The sequence below is a fragment of the Accipiter gentilis genome, chromosome 5 (genome assembly GCF_929443795.1).
Source record: "Accipiter gentilis chromosome 5, bAccGen1.1, whole genome shotgun sequence".
Lineage (NCBI taxonomy): Eukaryota > Metazoa > Chordata > Aves > Accipitriformes > Accipitridae > Astur > Astur gentilis.
Genome location: NC_064884.1, coordinates 26915464 through 26931897, shown reverse-complemented (window position 1 = coordinate 26931897; position 16434 = coordinate 26915464). Strand labels below are relative to the sequence as shown.

The window sequence follows — 16434 nt, the reverse complement described above, 5'->3', positions numbered from 1 at the left end:
TGTATGACAGCTGAGACCTGGCACTGCAGTGTAGCCTGAATGTGACGGAAATTGATGCTGACAGTGTCAACCAAGCAGAGCGAAGGTCACTGGAGCTCATCCTCACCCCACACAAACTGGAAAACCAGGCTTGAGGTGTCTCCCTTGGTGCCCCGATTCAGGAGGAGAAGAGCTCTTTGGAGAACGGGGAAAGCGGTATTTCTTTGCCTCAACCCCGATGACTCCTTTAAGTGCACATACGCGTGCCCATCGTGACACTGGGCTAGCACCCCCATGCCATATTCCTCACAAACCTGTTCTCAGCTGGTTTTAAACCTAACTGGCGGGAAGCATGGCCTGGAGGCAGCTTTCCCTTCTGCAATGGCATCTCTCTCCCAAATGGCTTAAGTTAATGAAGGTTTTTATGGATTTGAGCTATTTGAGGCAGGAAAGTCCTTGTGTTTGTGTGTAAATACATACGTATATGTGTGCCTGCACTGTGTATAAACAGTGTATGTACACACATTCATAAGAAGATAAGCATTCACTTTATATTTTTATAGAAATGGTTTTAGAGCCTTTTAAAAACAATACAGGCCTGAAAAAATATTGGTGTTCTCTAAGAAGCTTGCATTGAAAAAATTGCTGGGGCTTTCACAGGGCTGAGCCCATTCCTACAGAGCAGCCTCTATCCCATCTGCAGCCTCTCTAGTAAAGAAATGCAAGACTGGCAGAAATGGATTATTTCCTCAAAGAAAAGCTCCTACATTTCAAAATGTGGTTCCAAACCACAGGGTGACATTAGTAATAATTTCATTGCCTGAAATGGTTTTTTATTATTACCTGAAGAGATTTTACTTTTCTATTCTTTTGCTTTTTGCCTGGAAGTTGCTTTTATCTTTATTTTTTTATTAAATAAAATGTTTGGCCTTGTCCTAAAGGATGTAGAGTCTAAGTATAATGGAATAAATAAATGGTTATTTATTTATAAACAGCAGGAACTCCTCATGGTAACAGGAAGAAAATTAAACCCAGAAATGATAAACAGTGTTTGCAGCACAGTGTTTGGGCGTGTCTTTTGTATAGCACTCAGCTTCAAGAAAAAACAGATCGCTTAGACCGAAACCCCATAATAATAATAATAATAATAATAAATCCATATGTTATAAATAACCGTAATGTTTCTTTCCATGACCATGTACAGCAGTGAGGGAGTAACTACTGGGAGAGGCAGTGATCCAGTACTGACAACCCTATTTTGGGTAGTATTCCGCTCTCCAAAGGGAGAGAGGAATAAAGAAAAGGGGGGGAGGACTGTGACTCTGGTCTGCTGGTAGTGAGGGAGGTCCCAAAGCAAACACCCCTGAAGCAGAGGAGTCGGGAGGTTGCAGAGAGATCTTTGCTAGTGCTGCATCCGCTACGCAACTCTTCTTCATGGTTTTTGTCTCTTTTTTGTTTTGCCTGGGGGCGGGAGGAGGCAGAGGTAGGTTTTCCTCCAGAGCTTCCTTCCTCTCCTGCTTCTGGGATTCCCTGGGGTGCCTTGCTGGCAGGAGCGGGGAGGAGAGAAGGCTGCTTCCCCCGTGTTTGCTTGGAGCTTATGACCACCTGCTATAGAAGCCCCAGTCATGTCTTCTGCATGCCCTGAACCTCCCTGTCCTCGGGGTTTGCCATGGACTAGTACTGTCCTATCAGTAGAAGGCTACATTATGGCTTTTTCTTCCATGCAAGCAAGGACCTTGTAATAAAACCAGCTTTGCTCCCCGAAAGCAAATGGCTTTTTTGGCTTACAACTTTGTCTGGGGTAAAGTTTTGCACAAGCTGTTGCAACCTCTTTTTTCTGGTGCAGAAAGTTTTTTATTTCATTGGTTTCTTTCTTTTTCTTTTTCTTTTTCTTTTTCTTTTTCTTTTTTATTTTTAGTGACATGCCCATCATGGAGGTAAAATCTGCCACTTTGATAAGGAATTACTCTTAAAATGACCATTCTATGGTTACCAATATTGTTAACTGCTTCCCCCCTGAATAATGGGCAAAGTGAACCCCTTGACTGTGGCATGAGTTTCTCCAAGGCCAAAGCAAAGTTATTCTTGCTACCTCACTGATCCATGGCTGATGATTTTGTAGAGTGCATTGGCTGGCTCTTTTACTGAGCTCTCCTGAAATCTGTCTCTTTATAACAGGCTTCTTGCTGAGACCTTACGCATCCTCATAATGCTAGTACAGCTGGAGCAAAGCAATGCTCAAATCTCACCTTCCTAATAGTCACTGGGAAGGGAAGGGGACAGGAGAGGCAAACCTCAGTGTAGTGAACGGGGTTAATCACTCCACGGACGATGTCAAGGTGTAAGATATTTAGTTACTGCGCTTTGCTATGCTCAAGACCACTCTTTTCTCTTTCATTGGTATACGTTCCTTAGACTGGTCAGATGTCTTGGATAAATACAATACAATCCAGGTGTTTCATTGTGGGTTGTTTGTGTGGGTTTTAAATTGTTCTTTTTTTGTAGGTCAAAGTGTGATATTTGTGAGGGTATATTTTGCTCCATGAGTAATTGTGCTGACTGCAGTGGCAATGCCTTAGTAATACCATAGTCCTACTTTTTTTTTTTTTTTTTTTTTGGTAGTAAACTTACATTGTTGCATGTATTTCTGTTTGTAGTGTCCCGTCTCTTCCTCAGAAGAAGAAAAGCTTATTACCATCAAGAGGCCTAAAACTCCAGTTTCAAATGAGTTATCAGATATTAACACCCAAACCAACTGGACTAAGTCACTCCCGTTGCCAACGCCAGAAGAGAAAATGCGACAACAAGCCCAGGCAGTCCAAACAGATGTGGTTCCTATTAATGTGACTGGTAGGCTTTTAATTTCAGTAATTACATTACACTGATGAGGGAGGGAACAGATAAAAGGGGATCTATACACTTTGATAGTATTTTGACACTCACATATTTGATGCATGAATTTGAAATTGCTTATTGCACCTTTCTGTAAAAACTGTTTTTTGTTTAATAGTCTGTCTCCAAACTTAATGAGAAAACCTCAAAATCCCTTAAAATTATCATTATTGAAGATAGTCTACATAATATGGGCTTGAAACAGCATTAGATATTCATGAAATACAAGAGGATTGAGAAATAACTGTTTTGGTGTGGACTGCAGTGAATATATGTAATGGAAAATCATGTTTTATGCAATGCTAATGATATTTCAGGTTTTTGTTCTAGCAATTTTGTGTAAGGAAGATTATCAGGGACTTCTGTATTCCAAAGACTAAATGTTAAAAAAAATCAAGAAAAAAACCTTTAGGGTCTCACTTTTATCAGCAACAAAAGGTTTAGGTGTCAAGGAGAGTAGGGTAAGAACAGGAAAAGTTAATGGGACTACGTCTTCGAGCAAGACTCTTGGTTAAGACATTCCACGTACGTGACCATAGTCCACATTTTCTTGTTAGGAACTGAGTGTTAACTCTGCATTTTGAAAATGCTCTTTGGTTTTACAGTTGCAGAACTCCCGCTCTGTGGAAGTTAAATTATGTTAAAGCCTAATACTGAATAGATACTTTGTTGTGTGTTTGAATTTCTGTGAAAGATCAAATTATCACTTCAATTTAATAATCCCTCTTTTTCTGTACAGTATCAAGATTGTCTGTTATTAGTTAATTCAAATAACTGACCGTTTGCCTGCCAAAACCAGGATGATATTCAATATCCAATTTATTTCAAACGCCATATGGCGCACTCTGCCTCCATGCTCGCTCTTACAATCAATAGCTTGCAATGTTTGGTTTGTTCTGAAAGTAAATTAGGTGTTCTCTTTCCCTGCGTGACTACCAATAATTTTTTCACCTATATTTTTATAAATTAGTATTTTAAAATAGTATTATTTAATGGTATTTAAATAGTATAGGAGCAGTACTTCTGTGACAAACATCAGAGAGCTCTGAGAAATCAACAAGAAACATTTCCTTAGATAAATAGCAGAAAGTATTTGAAATAAATAGCATGAAGACAACAGAAAATTACGAACACCTCACCTCTGGAAAATTAATAGAAGGAAAATAAATGAAATGCTGAAATGTTAGTAGGCTAGCTGGCATTATCTAGGGAATGTAGGATACAGGTGCAGAAAGCCGAGTTATGGGAACAACGGATAATCTGACATAATCGATAAGATGTGCAGGGCTTAGGTATTGTGACAGCAGGAACATGGTATACCTGCAGAAAGAGTAGTCTGCTATTTGATTTAATGACCCTGTGTACTGAAAATATACAGGGGAAATAAAAACACAGAAAGAAAAATGAGGTGAAAGAGGTCAAATAACCCTGATAGATTTAATTCAGTGTCACTGGGAACATTACCATGTTTGGATGAACTACACTTGTGACTTCAGCCAGCTTAATTCGACTGGTGTAGCAAACCTTGCATCCCCTGAATTGTTCGGTTTGCGCTCAGGAAACTCAGCGGTTCTCAACTTTTCTTATAAAAATAGTGCACGTGCTTATTACGCTTCACCTTTCCAAAGTGTACCGTTGAGCGTTTATTCCCTTATAAACACGGTAATCGGAAAGGATAGAAATGGAGGGCAGTAAAACAAGACTGCTGTTGCATTATGTGGACTGGTCTCTGGGATCCACTGTTTCCTTTCTCTTGGAATAATTATATTGCTGCTGTGAAACAAGGCAAGCGACAGTAACAGACTACGAGCCACGCACAACACACGCAAAAAAGCTGCTGTCCTTGTTCCTCTTTAAAAAGTCACAATCTGCTCCCCTCCTCTGCCCTCCCACACACCGAGTAATTTTATTTTGTGAAGTTCCTTATGTTACTGGATAAGGCAGGGAAAAAAACGACCAAAAATTCTGTGCCGTTTGTTCAACGTGCCGTGGAACAAACCATTGCGGTTTTTGTTTTGATTTGGCTTTTTCCTTCACTTGCTCTTTTTCTCACTCTCCCAGAAGAGAGGTCAAAAAACTTGCATTTTATTACTTCTAGCATGAAATAAAAGGTTAACCTCTGAAGAGGCTGCTGGCAATTGACACCGTTTTCAGCAGTGCATTAGTAATGATTCTGCTACGATGGCCTCTCCCGTGGCTGTGCAATAAATGCTCCACGAGTTCAGCTTTTGGGGCTCTTTGCTGAACAGATTGCAACTAATACAGTAGTAGTAAAAATCTGTTGGATAGCCTGAAGCTGCGGGGGCATTGCATTAGGCTGACAAGCTGCTGACTAGACATTGGGATTTGGAAGCAGTTTTAGTCTTTGGGTGTGCCTGGGCTGAGCTTATTCTGGCCTGGAAGGGGTTGGGCTGGATTTTCAGTGGTGGCCAGTCTTTGCTTTTACGTATCCTGGGGGTTAAAAGATGTATAATGGTGCCTGCTCTCGTGGGTTTTCTGGAACTTTCCTTCCAGATGGAGGAGTCTGGTGATGGTGGAGGTTATCAGCGCTAGGCTGGATCCTGCAAAACATTTAAGCATTTGCTTGAGTCCAGCTTGACTGACTTCAGTGAGATTTAAGCACATACTTAAATATTTTTGGTGAATCCAAATGCATGAAGGGGAACTGAATAAACTGTGTAAGGAATGCCTAGATGATTTGTTGCAGACCTGTAACAGAAGAAGAAAAGTATCCTTAAATATGCAAAATATATTTAACATCAACATTTTCTTAAAAAAAAAAAAAAAAAAAAAAAAAGATGACAATGGAGAAGAGAAAAAAGACAGGCATACTGATTTTGCTTGTTGGAATTTATTGAAGCTGCTACTTTGAAATTCTACAAATTTGCACAGTGGCTTTGAAAAAGCTTTTATGTATCAAAAGCCATTGAAGATGGATTGGTTGAGTTAGCTCTTGGGTAGCTCAGGGGAAGAAGTTACTGTGGATCAGCTGACACAGTAACATTTCCCCATGGTCATCCTGTTTGTGCTGTCTGAGGCTTCATGTAAAAGACTCTCTCCTTGTTTGCACCCTCTACTTACCATTTACATTTTATTCCAGGGCGTTCAAAGCTGTATTTTAATTTTCTTGCAACTCACTGTCTCAGGCATAATTGCTGGCCTTCAAATGGATAAAGATATGATCAGAGATGCAAAACTTCTTCCTTCAAATTCTTTGGATTTGTCATAATGTGGCTAGAGTAATTATTATCCTGCATGGCAGGATTACCTAATGGTCCTGACCCTGACCCCCATAAGGATCCTAACGTCCTGATAGTGGCAATGCCCCAGACAGCGGATAGTCTGTCTCTGTATTTCAGAGCTTCTACTAAGCCGGTGGGATCCATAGGTCTAAATTTTATAGATCCCATGGGCTTCCTCCTCCCTTAATCTGCCCTGACTTCAGTCAATCTAAAAACTTGGATGAAACTGGCACTTCTTTGTAGCTGCAAGGATTCCAATTAGCACAAGTGTGGCTCATGGGAGCACAAGGCTCCGGTCAAACAGAGTCAGAGTCTTTATATTTACAATATGGTGAATGAAACTGCTATGTTTTTTCTTCGCATTTCCACAAGTCCACATGCTGTACTTTCATATATGACTGTATCTTTAACTGTTGTAGAGGTAATGAGGTTTTCTATGCTGTTTCCACGACACACATCATACTGATGTGCAGTCAGCCAGGGATAATATTCATGATGTATTAGTTACTGTGCATTAATCACTTTTTAGAGGTAAATAATTTGGTCATCAATTTTCAAAAAAAGTGTACAAGGCAAAAAGCATATACACGTATATCAAGTTTTTCCTGCATTTAAGTTTTAAATGGGTCACCTAAAGGACATTTAGCAGTGCTTTAAAATGCTTTAACTTCTAAAAAGGGAACTTACATGTGAGATATGGGGTTTAGTCATTAGATTTTTAGAAGCGACAGAGAATTAGCTCAGCTCACAATCTGCAGAGCAAGTTTTATCTTGCTACTAGTAAAATGGCCAAATTACAAACCTCTAAACAAAAGTGAATTCCTAAAGAAAAGCTGCTTAATGATAGTGGTGCTTCTGGGTCCCATCATGATACAGCACATGGTCATCATAAGGCTTTGTCTGGCAACGTGCACTTACATGCACATTTTTTCAGCTCTTGGCTTTGTATATTTTTCTAATAATTTATAAAGTTTCAATTTTAAGCAGCTTCCACTCTGACTGAAATATTTATGAGGCCACAAGATCAGTTTGATCTCTGCATGCTCCGTAGTACTTATTTGTATTCATGTTAAAAGATCACCACCAAAAATGTGGTACATTTGACAGGTTCAGAGCAACTTGGAATGAAAAAGAAGCGTCTCATGTGATTTAATGATGGAGCTGTGCAAAGACGTTGTAATAGCTGTTGCCAATAGCAATGTCTGTTCCCGCATAAACCATTTTCATGAGCAGATTTGCTTTTTCTGCAGCTCGTTACTTTAAAATAAAACAACAAAACCATACAAAAACCCACAAAAGGCCAAAATAAAGCAAGGGTTCTGTTCACTTGTGGAATTAGAGCTGCTCTTACCAGGTCTGAACTGGGCTGAGGAAGTCAGAATTCCTTTCAAAACCTGCAGTACTGTGTAATGGATATGTGTGTCTTAAAGCCTTACTGTGACGATATGCAGTATCTTCCTTCAGTGTAAACCTTCATTGTAGGACCAAGCTAACATCATTTGTTAATGCCTTTTTTTCCATTTCTACAACCAAACTAGTGGAAGAAGGTGCATGATGTCAGCGTGCTTGGAAGTAATGTTGCTTTGCTTGTTCTACCATGTATTAGGGGAGAATTTCGACCGCCAAGCCAGCATTCGGCGGTCTCTAATTTACACAGACACGGTGGTAAGACGGCCGAAGAAAGTCAAAAGGAGAAAGACTATTACAGGAATCCCTGACAACATACAAAAGGAGCTAGGTATGGCTCATCAGAACTGTATTCCATCCACTGTTCATTGTCACTGCTTATCATTACTCGACTAATAACATTGCCAGTGCTCATGAAACCAATACAGTCTGATAGCCTATTACAGTTCCAAATACGTGTGTGCCTCCTTGCCACCTTGTGCATTGGGAAATTAGGACCTTTTATCTGTTGACTTTCATCTGTTGAAGGGAACAGGGTGTACTGGTACAATGGAAATCTGCAGGGATGTAAGGTTTCTGGTCTTTAATGCTATTCTGGAGATTTGGTCTGCTCCCCCAGGATGTTCACTGAAGCAAAACTGAAGCGGGCACGCATTTTGGCTTGCAAATAGTTACTCACTGGAGTAAAACAATTCATCGATGCCTTCCTGAACCTGCCAATGAAAAACGTGTATGTTTTCCAGTGTAGTTTAGATCTATTTGGCAACCCCTTAAGTATCAGTATTATTTGATTGGAAGTAATTTACATGGGCTTATTAGCTATTGCATCTATTCCAAAGGAAAAATGCCTACTGGGTCACACTTACACTACCTCAGGCTGTCCTCTTTCACAGTTAGTAGCATACATGATATTCAGGGTTGAAGAAGCAGTCTGAATTTTGGCAGACCTTTCAGACACTTTTTGCAGAATTCTTTGATTTAAATCTGGTCATTCATATTTATTTTCAAAAAAGATGTTTAAGTTTTTCCCAAATTATAACTTCACAGATAAAATTATGCTCCCCCTCCATTTTTTCTGCAGTAGAGGAAGAATGTCTTTTAAAGTAGCTGGCAGAGCATAATTTTAGGTCCTTTGCATGTGGAATTGTCTCATATATTGATGATTTCAGAAAGTTTGACTACCTCGCATTTTGCATCTTTTTTTTAATTATGTTTTCAATTCTTGGTTCTTTGTCTTGATTTTTCAGAAAGAGAAATAAAAATATGTAACGTGTCTGGATGGGTTTGAAATCAGCTAGAGGGCCAGGGGTAGAGAAAGCCAAGAAACAAGCAAGTATGTGAAGAGCAGTTTGTGAATGGAACTGTGCTCCTTCAGCATCTATAATGAAACAGCGCTCTGCCATGGGAATCCCCTGCCTCAAGAAAGAAAATTCAATTGCCCTAACCCTGTTAGGACAGCTAAAGTTAGGCAGCTTCACATTTCGTTACCTTTGGATCTCACATAATGATGTTATTTCTAACTGCTGCTCTGAGGTTTGTCCAAAGCTGTCAGGTGTCTTTGACCGTCTCTTCTTGTGGGATGGATTCTGTTTTGTGCCTGCCACAGGGAACTCTTCCTCATAGTGTGGGTTCCCTTCCTCCCTCTTCACTGTCCATAGTGGGCCTTGGCACCTGGCAGGAGACACTTTCCAGACCTGGAGTCCTCCTGGAGGTCAAAATTTGAATTTGTTATTTCCTGAGAGAGAATGACACATTTATCAGCCTTGCAATTAACTATAAACAAGCTTGAGAGTTAAATAAAATAAAGTAGATTTGTTCTAACCGAAGATCAAAGCTGGAAACAAAGCTACATAAAACATAATATTGAATTATTCTTAACAAAAGATGCCCTTCTCCTGTTTTAGGTCTCTCTGAGGCTAATCCCTCAGATACCATGTTTACAGCTGGTTTGAGGAATAGCAGAGACAACCCTCATCCTCTCTCATCTGTTCAGGATGGACACTTTTTACATTCCCTTCTTCCATTTTAAACTAAAGTGCTTTGCTCTTTGTCTAGAGCTGAGGTGGAATGACTTGTGCTACTTAAAAACGCTTGTGCCACTTAAATACAAAACAGATACAGGACATGACTTAAACTGTTCATTTTCAGGGTTGTTACAGTGGTCTTGGTGTCTAGTGTGGTAGTGTGAAAATTACACACATAGTTTTTGACAGAGGTGGTTTTCATAGTTTTCGACAAAGGTGATCTGACACACGTAGGACCTGCCTCAAGGGCAGATAGTAGAGAAAAGCAGAGCGAAGCACGACGTTTTGTTCCACACTACTGTTTGTCGGTTGTTGGGGTTCCCAACACTCTTTCAGGCACGTGGATTTTGAAATGGATGGCAGCAGTACTTGGGTGGATGTGTGGAGAATGCTTCCTGCTGGCAGAGTTTCCAAAACTTCAAGGTTATGTTTGTGACCACTTCAGACAGATGTTTAATGCTTGGAAACATCAACTGCAGTTTATCTGGTGGAATAAACTGAGAATGCACTTGGCATCTATCTTAAAAAGAATTCTTTATTTAATATCTTAAAAGAAGTTTGTGACTTTTGCCAATCTGTTTGCTAAGGGTGACGGTTTTATGGTCTTGATTTCGGTCTTTCTTCTCTGTGCTGAGCACATTTCATGTTGCACTGCTTGAAGGTTTTCCTTGGCTCCTATTTTAAGTTGCGGAAATTTCAGGGTTGGCAGTATGTCACTGTAGGAGCTCTCTCTGAATGGTTCCCTGGCCCACGACCAGCAGGCATGTAGGGCTTCAGCCATCTGCCCTACGGTGGAAGTTGTCTGAGGAGCTTCACATTGCTTCCATGGTGGTTGTATGTCGTCCGGACGGCAAAATGTATGTCAGGAAAGCTCTCTGATGGCTGTATCCATCCTGTTAGTGTATTGCTTTCCACCACTAGAAACAAGGTGTGCTTGAAAAGAGAACAGTTGTCAGTGTCTTCATCTTGTAGATGAGGAAACCAGGCATGCTGCAGTGACTTAGCTGAAGTCACCCACTAGGCTTCTGGCAAGGCTGGGAATAAATTAAGTCTCCCCCATCCTTGTTCATTGATCTTACTGCCTTTTCTCCCCTGTCACTCCCCAAATATTTCTGTAGCTGTCCATTCCCTATTTCTCTTCCACTGTCCCAAAACAAACAATGAGTTGTTTTAAAACATTCCACAGTTCATTTGATCGGAACAAGGATCCGGACTAAACTCCAAATCAAGCAATTGCATTGTGCCTATTGACATTTTTCCTGTGGTTTCAGCTGAATAAATCTCTTTGTTTCTCCCCTAAAGCATTGCTGTGAATGGCTATAATATTTACACAAAGATTAAAATCCCTTGGTACACCAAAGTTGCTGTGCACAGGCTAAATAACCAACACATACAGCAGATTCTTGTTACCTCTTGTTTATCCTTCAGAAGGAAGCAGAAATTTGAGAGAACCTCAAAGCTTCAACCAAGCTTGAACTATTTTCATTTCTAGCGAGAGAGCCTGGAAGACCTTCTGCCAGGCCAGGCTGCTGGGGTTCTCCCCTGGCTGCTTTGGCTCCTTTGGAACAAAAAAACCCAAACAGAAGAGAAAGCCTGCGCTGATTGCTGGCCTGAGCTCAGCGGCCATGTTGCCCTCGTAGAATTTAGCCAAGCGTACTGAAAGGAATCATTAACTGCACCCATGAGGCATGCGCTCAAAGTATCTTTAGACATGCCTACTTTTGAGCGTTGTAATACTGCCGTGTTTTCTCAGGTGTCTTCCAGCAATGAACCAGTCTCTCTGCATAGACTGGAAACTTCTGCATAAAAAATGCTGCATAAATAAAATGCAATGTGATAGATGGGGTTCTGAGACAGAATAAGAATATGAGATGTTTACCAGTTTACAGATGCCAGTTATTTTCTGAACAGTTATTTTTTAACAGCAGGACTCTCAGTACTATTTAGCAGAGTGACACCAAAGTAAAAGGAGAAGGCAAAGCATTCCTCTCTCTGCCGAACACAGCAATGAGAAAATTAGTTTTGCTTACTTCTCAATTACCTTCATTGTCTTACAGAACATAAATATTATGTATATTTCATGGAGTCAGTGTTGGATCAAAACTGCAGAAAGGGCAGGAAACTTTGAGATGATGTTTCACTTCACGTTTCCATGTTCTTGGTTTCTCTGCTCTGTGTTGCCATTATCCCTTTAGCTGTCGTCTTCAGATGGTATTTTACAATCAAACTGGTATTCTACCCTCAGGCAAGAAGATGATTCCCAAACAGAAGTTTGGTAGGGATGAGCAGCTCTCTGGGAGAACCTGTCGCAGGCCTTGCTCATTTCTTGGCTCTTGGTTATCTTCAGCTTCCTTCACCCGTCCCAACTCGCCAGATGAAATAAAGGCACCAAAATGCTTTCACATTTCCCTGGTCCCTTCTCTGTGTCAGTGCTCTAGGGTCTGGCTCAGACTAACTTTCTTTTTGTGGAGGTACCAAGTTACCTGGTTGTGAGTGTTTCTCCAGAGCTCTGCACCAGTGCAGTCCCAGGCACTGATGGACATCTTCTGGTGTCCTGGACTCCCTCCCTGTCTTGCAGGAGGAGCAGGTACCAGACCCAAGTATTGGTTCACCACAGTTCATCTTCCAAATAAACGTACCTCACCAAAGTGGGGGAGAGGTAAGAATCTTCAAGTTTTCCACCTTTTGATCTCTTCTTCTGCCAGGCATTTTGCTTTTCTTTAATCAAACAGAAAGTTTCTGTCCTCTTTTGGTTTTCAAAAAATGTCTTCTAATTGTATGCTTTGTATATGTACTTCCCTTGAATTATTTAAATACTTTTTTCTCCACCTTAAGGTGCTATTCAGGATCTTTACAGCCCTGTGATTTTCCCCCCCATCTACTTTTTTTTTTCCTTTTTCTTCTGAACCAAAGGGTTCAGAGGGTCAGAATAACCTCATATGCTTTTCTTCAGCTTATTTCCCTGCCTCCCATTTTCAGTAGCTCACAATGGTTTGTCACCTACAGAACCTCCTGTCAGTCATCAGGATGGGTATGACTGACACCTGAACCATCAGTCCCTCATCTGCTTTCTTGCGGCACAGCTCAGACCCCCTGTTAGTACCAGCCAGTGTCCCAGATTTCATTTGGGACTGCTGAAGCTTCTCCTTTGACACACCTTAGAGGAAACAGTTCCATCTCAGCAACATGGGGGGCACATAAGTCCTGATCTTTGGGAACTAAGCTGTTCTGTTGAAGACTCCTTTTAATTGATATTCTTCTCCAGTTAGTTCCTTTGGCACTAGCAGTCATTCAAGTTATAGGTGCCACAGGTAAGAAGAGTCCCAGATATCCAGTGGTCCTACAGAAATACCATGCAAGTACCCGGCTGTTCAAGCCAAGTAATTCTGCACCTGCTTCAAGTTGCGACTTGAACAGCATTTGGAGAGAATATCTCTCAAGAGTTATTGTGCATTTTAACTAACTACTGGTTTTGTAGCTGTAGTTTCTCAACATTGTAGGTTTCCAGCACTACTCATCCAGAGGCCAGGGCATTACAAAGTATGTATCATCTGCTTTTTGATAGTGAGAGATAAAAGGCAGAGGTGCCAGGAATATAATCTTTACCAGAGGCTGTTCAGTTAGTGAAGTTAACAGGATCAAGAAAACTTAAATTCCCTATATTTTCATCAAAATTCTCCCTTTCATGGTGGCAGTGGTATGTGCAAGGATTCAGGATATATTTTGGCTGGCCGTACTGAAAAATATCACAGGATTCTCTGCGATATTTTTCTCCCCTCTGAGAGATTATAGATGCTTCATGGAACACAGTGAAAATTCCTGAGAATTACCATAAGCCTGATGTACTTGTCTGTTTCTTGTTGAGAGTCTATTAACAATCATTTGGTAAGTACGTACTAGGGTAAAACAGATTAAAAATCCCTGGGGTTTTTTGTAACACTGGAAGTTGTGGTGCCTGCACAGTGACTTGGCCAGGCCACCAGGTTTGGAGGAGGATTGCTAGGTGGGGCATGAGGAGAAGATGAAAGCAACAAATCTTAGGAATGTGCCTGTGGCGCAAGAGACAAATGGTTATAGTAGAAATGATTAGTCAGAAGAAGTTTGGGAAGAGAGATTACTTCTATATACTAGTTGAAACAAGCATGTTCTTTGTGATATCAACACACATACTTTTTATCCTCTCAAATCCTCAGTTTTCTACGCTTATTTCAACACAGAGGACCTTTGTGCTGATTCTCTGCAGCAAGCTGCAGGTGCCACCAGATCACCCAGAGTCACAGTGAGATAGGGAGCCTTCTAGTAGCTATTACCTGGGCCTAGGGATTACATGCAGACACTTTCTTTTTTCCATCAAATATGCAGTCAGTCTCAATCCCTGTCATCTCTAATGAGCAACACCAGTAACTACCAGAGTCAGGGAAAACTGGTGTAACCTGTATATGCCTATCTTGGATCAAGTGCTTGGAGCTAAGGTATGTATTTGCACCTCTTCTCTGTGCTTCCATGCAAGAGTTGTTAAATATGTTGCATGTTTCGCTTGTTCCAGATAGTAGGTGTTCTTTACTCACTTCTGGAGTCTACACTGAACATGTGCATTAGGGAAGAGCCTTTGCCCCAAGAAGTAGGGTAATAAAGAAGACAGGAGTGGAGATAACAGGTCTCCTGTGGTGGACATAGCACTGGCTGCAGGTCTACTGGACACAGGATAATATAAGATGCAAACAAGATGATTATTAATTACTTTCAGCCACCTTTATCAAACCACCAAATTGCAGCCACTTCTGACTTCATAACATTCAGCATCTGTAATCTGATGTCCAGTTCTGCAATATTTTTTGCTGCTGTCTGCTCAGACATTGCCCCTGCAACTAGATGGATTTGTGGATGGTATTCTTCAAAAGCTCTGATTCAGTTCCAGAATTTTGGTGTTGCAGACACCTTGTAACTTCTGACTGCTCTTTATTTAAGTAGAGGTTTTCTGAGAGACATGGCATTTTCAGTGTAATAGTCAATTAAAGGTTTGAGCTGTCCCTTAGAATTGGATCGTTCATCTTCTAGCTGCAGTACCAACAAAGGCAGTTTCATTTTAAGGATTTTTGAAAAAACGTGCTTTTCAGTGTTTCTCTGGAAGCGAGTGGGGGTTTTACAGTGCGTTTGTGAATTACAAACAAAATACTCCTTGCTACCCTCCTCTGAATTCCACCAAAATCTTAAAACCCTCAACATTTTAAGAGAATACCTGAGTCTTAAATGTTCCTTTAGTTGTTTTTTTGAACCATTTTCCCTGCAGATTTCTATTGTCCCTCTTCAGGAAATGGAACTGTAAAAAGAGCAATTGCTGTATTATAAACGGCAAGAAAATCCTCACAGCTTTGCATGAGATTGTGCATACATGTAAAGCCAAAAACAAAGCTGAAGTAATTTCAGAATATGCTGCATTTCTACAAAAAAATATTTAAAACCTTAAAGTTGCTTTTTTGTAGTAGCAACAGCCGTGAGAAGTCCCTTCCCTGACCATATCACATATAATGATTGAAGCATGTAGCCCTGTAGTTTATACTTCTGAGACTGGGCTGTCTTGCCCCCTCTGAACCCTGTATTTATTTGAGCTCTGAACCGTTCTAACTACAGGAGGCTTTGCACTGGTGCAAAGGCCTGCCCTGATGGGCTTCCCTGCAGGATCGAGGTTGTAAAGGTTTACTGGTGTTGAGTCAGTTTATGCAGTTTCCATGAGTGTATTAGACTGGACCCCGAGTTACATCTGTTCTGGTAACAAACACAGGGTTAGCAGGGATGCTCAGCAGTGCCCTGTGGTTGTTCATGCTGCCCCCCCTTGTGAGCTTTCTAACACTCCTGGGTTTGGAAGGAGGAAAGGGGAGGTTAGCAAGTCCAGTGTCGTTCCACTTTGCCATTTACCTTCCCTAGCAGTAACGTTTTTAACAAGCATAAACCATCCATCTGTGTTATGCTGCTTGTGAAATACAGTGCGTTTAGCTTCCTTCGTGAATACAAACATACCGCATACTGAAATGAGGTGCTCTCAGCCACAGGTCAGTATGTGCCAGCTTTAGATACTTGGTGTAGTGCTGACAGCTTCATTCTCCACCAGCCCCATCCTATCTTGTGTGTGTGTGTATTTGTGTGCATGTTTGTCTTTCACAGTGGTAGAAAGAAGAAAAATACCCCATCTCTTTGGTTATTTCCATAACTTAGTATGCCGATTTTTATTAGCGGATATTTTTAATTGGCTAACAGTTGTCATCGGTGATGTCATGGTTCCAGAAACATTCATAATGTCTACTTTGATGTTTTTCTTTGCCTTAACCAAAGGGGGACACTGATTCTATACAAAAAATACACAGGGAAAGCAAAATTAAAGCTTCTTAATAACTATACAAAATATGCAAATACCCCTCTTGGTTGGCTGCAGTAGTCCATCTGTTCTGACAGTATCTCATATTAGATTATCCAAGATGCTTGCCAGCATCCAAGTATCTAGCTTTGCTGCAAACCTCTACCAGAAGCAGAAAGAGGCTACGGTTTTCATGAGAGCAAGAGATTCTATACAAAGCAAACTAAATAGGCTTCAAGCTGCTAAAAGACTACTTATGTGCCTGGGGAAAAGAAGTAAACAATCTTTTTGTGTGTACTGCTTTCACTGTAGCCTTTTCAGAGCCCTCTTTTCCTTATCCTAAATGCCTCTTTTGCCTGCCAAGAATAAGGATAATTAAATGTCCTTTAAGTGGTGTTTAAAGCTGCATGATAAGAATACCTATTCTCCTGATCCAACTCCATATAGTAAATATGAAAGGAGAACAGTCCTATCAAGTGTGCTACTTCATCGCTCCTGAGACTAGCTGAGGCGGAGACTTGAAATAACCAATTTTCCC

The 16434-nt window shown here is 40.8% G+C and overlaps 1 protein-coding gene across 10 annotated transcripts in view; it reads left to right on the top strand.

The window, feature by feature from the left end:
- Positions 1–16434, top strand: part of NHSL1 (NHS like 1) — a 186412-nt gene that overhangs the window by 155966 nt on the left and 14012 nt on the right. For 7 of the 10 annotated variants that reach the window (XM_049800362.1, XM_049800361.1, XM_049800368.1 and 4 more), the window contains 2 exons: positions 2637–2829; positions 7720–7851. In XM_049800362.1, coding sequence (XP_049656319.1) covers positions 2637–2829; positions 7720–7851 — 325 coding nt within the window. The remainder of the gene's footprint in view (positions 1–2636; positions 2830–7719; positions 7852–16434) is intronic. The other 3 variants (XM_049800366.1, XM_049800364.1, XM_049800363.1) reach the window with 1 other exon arrangement.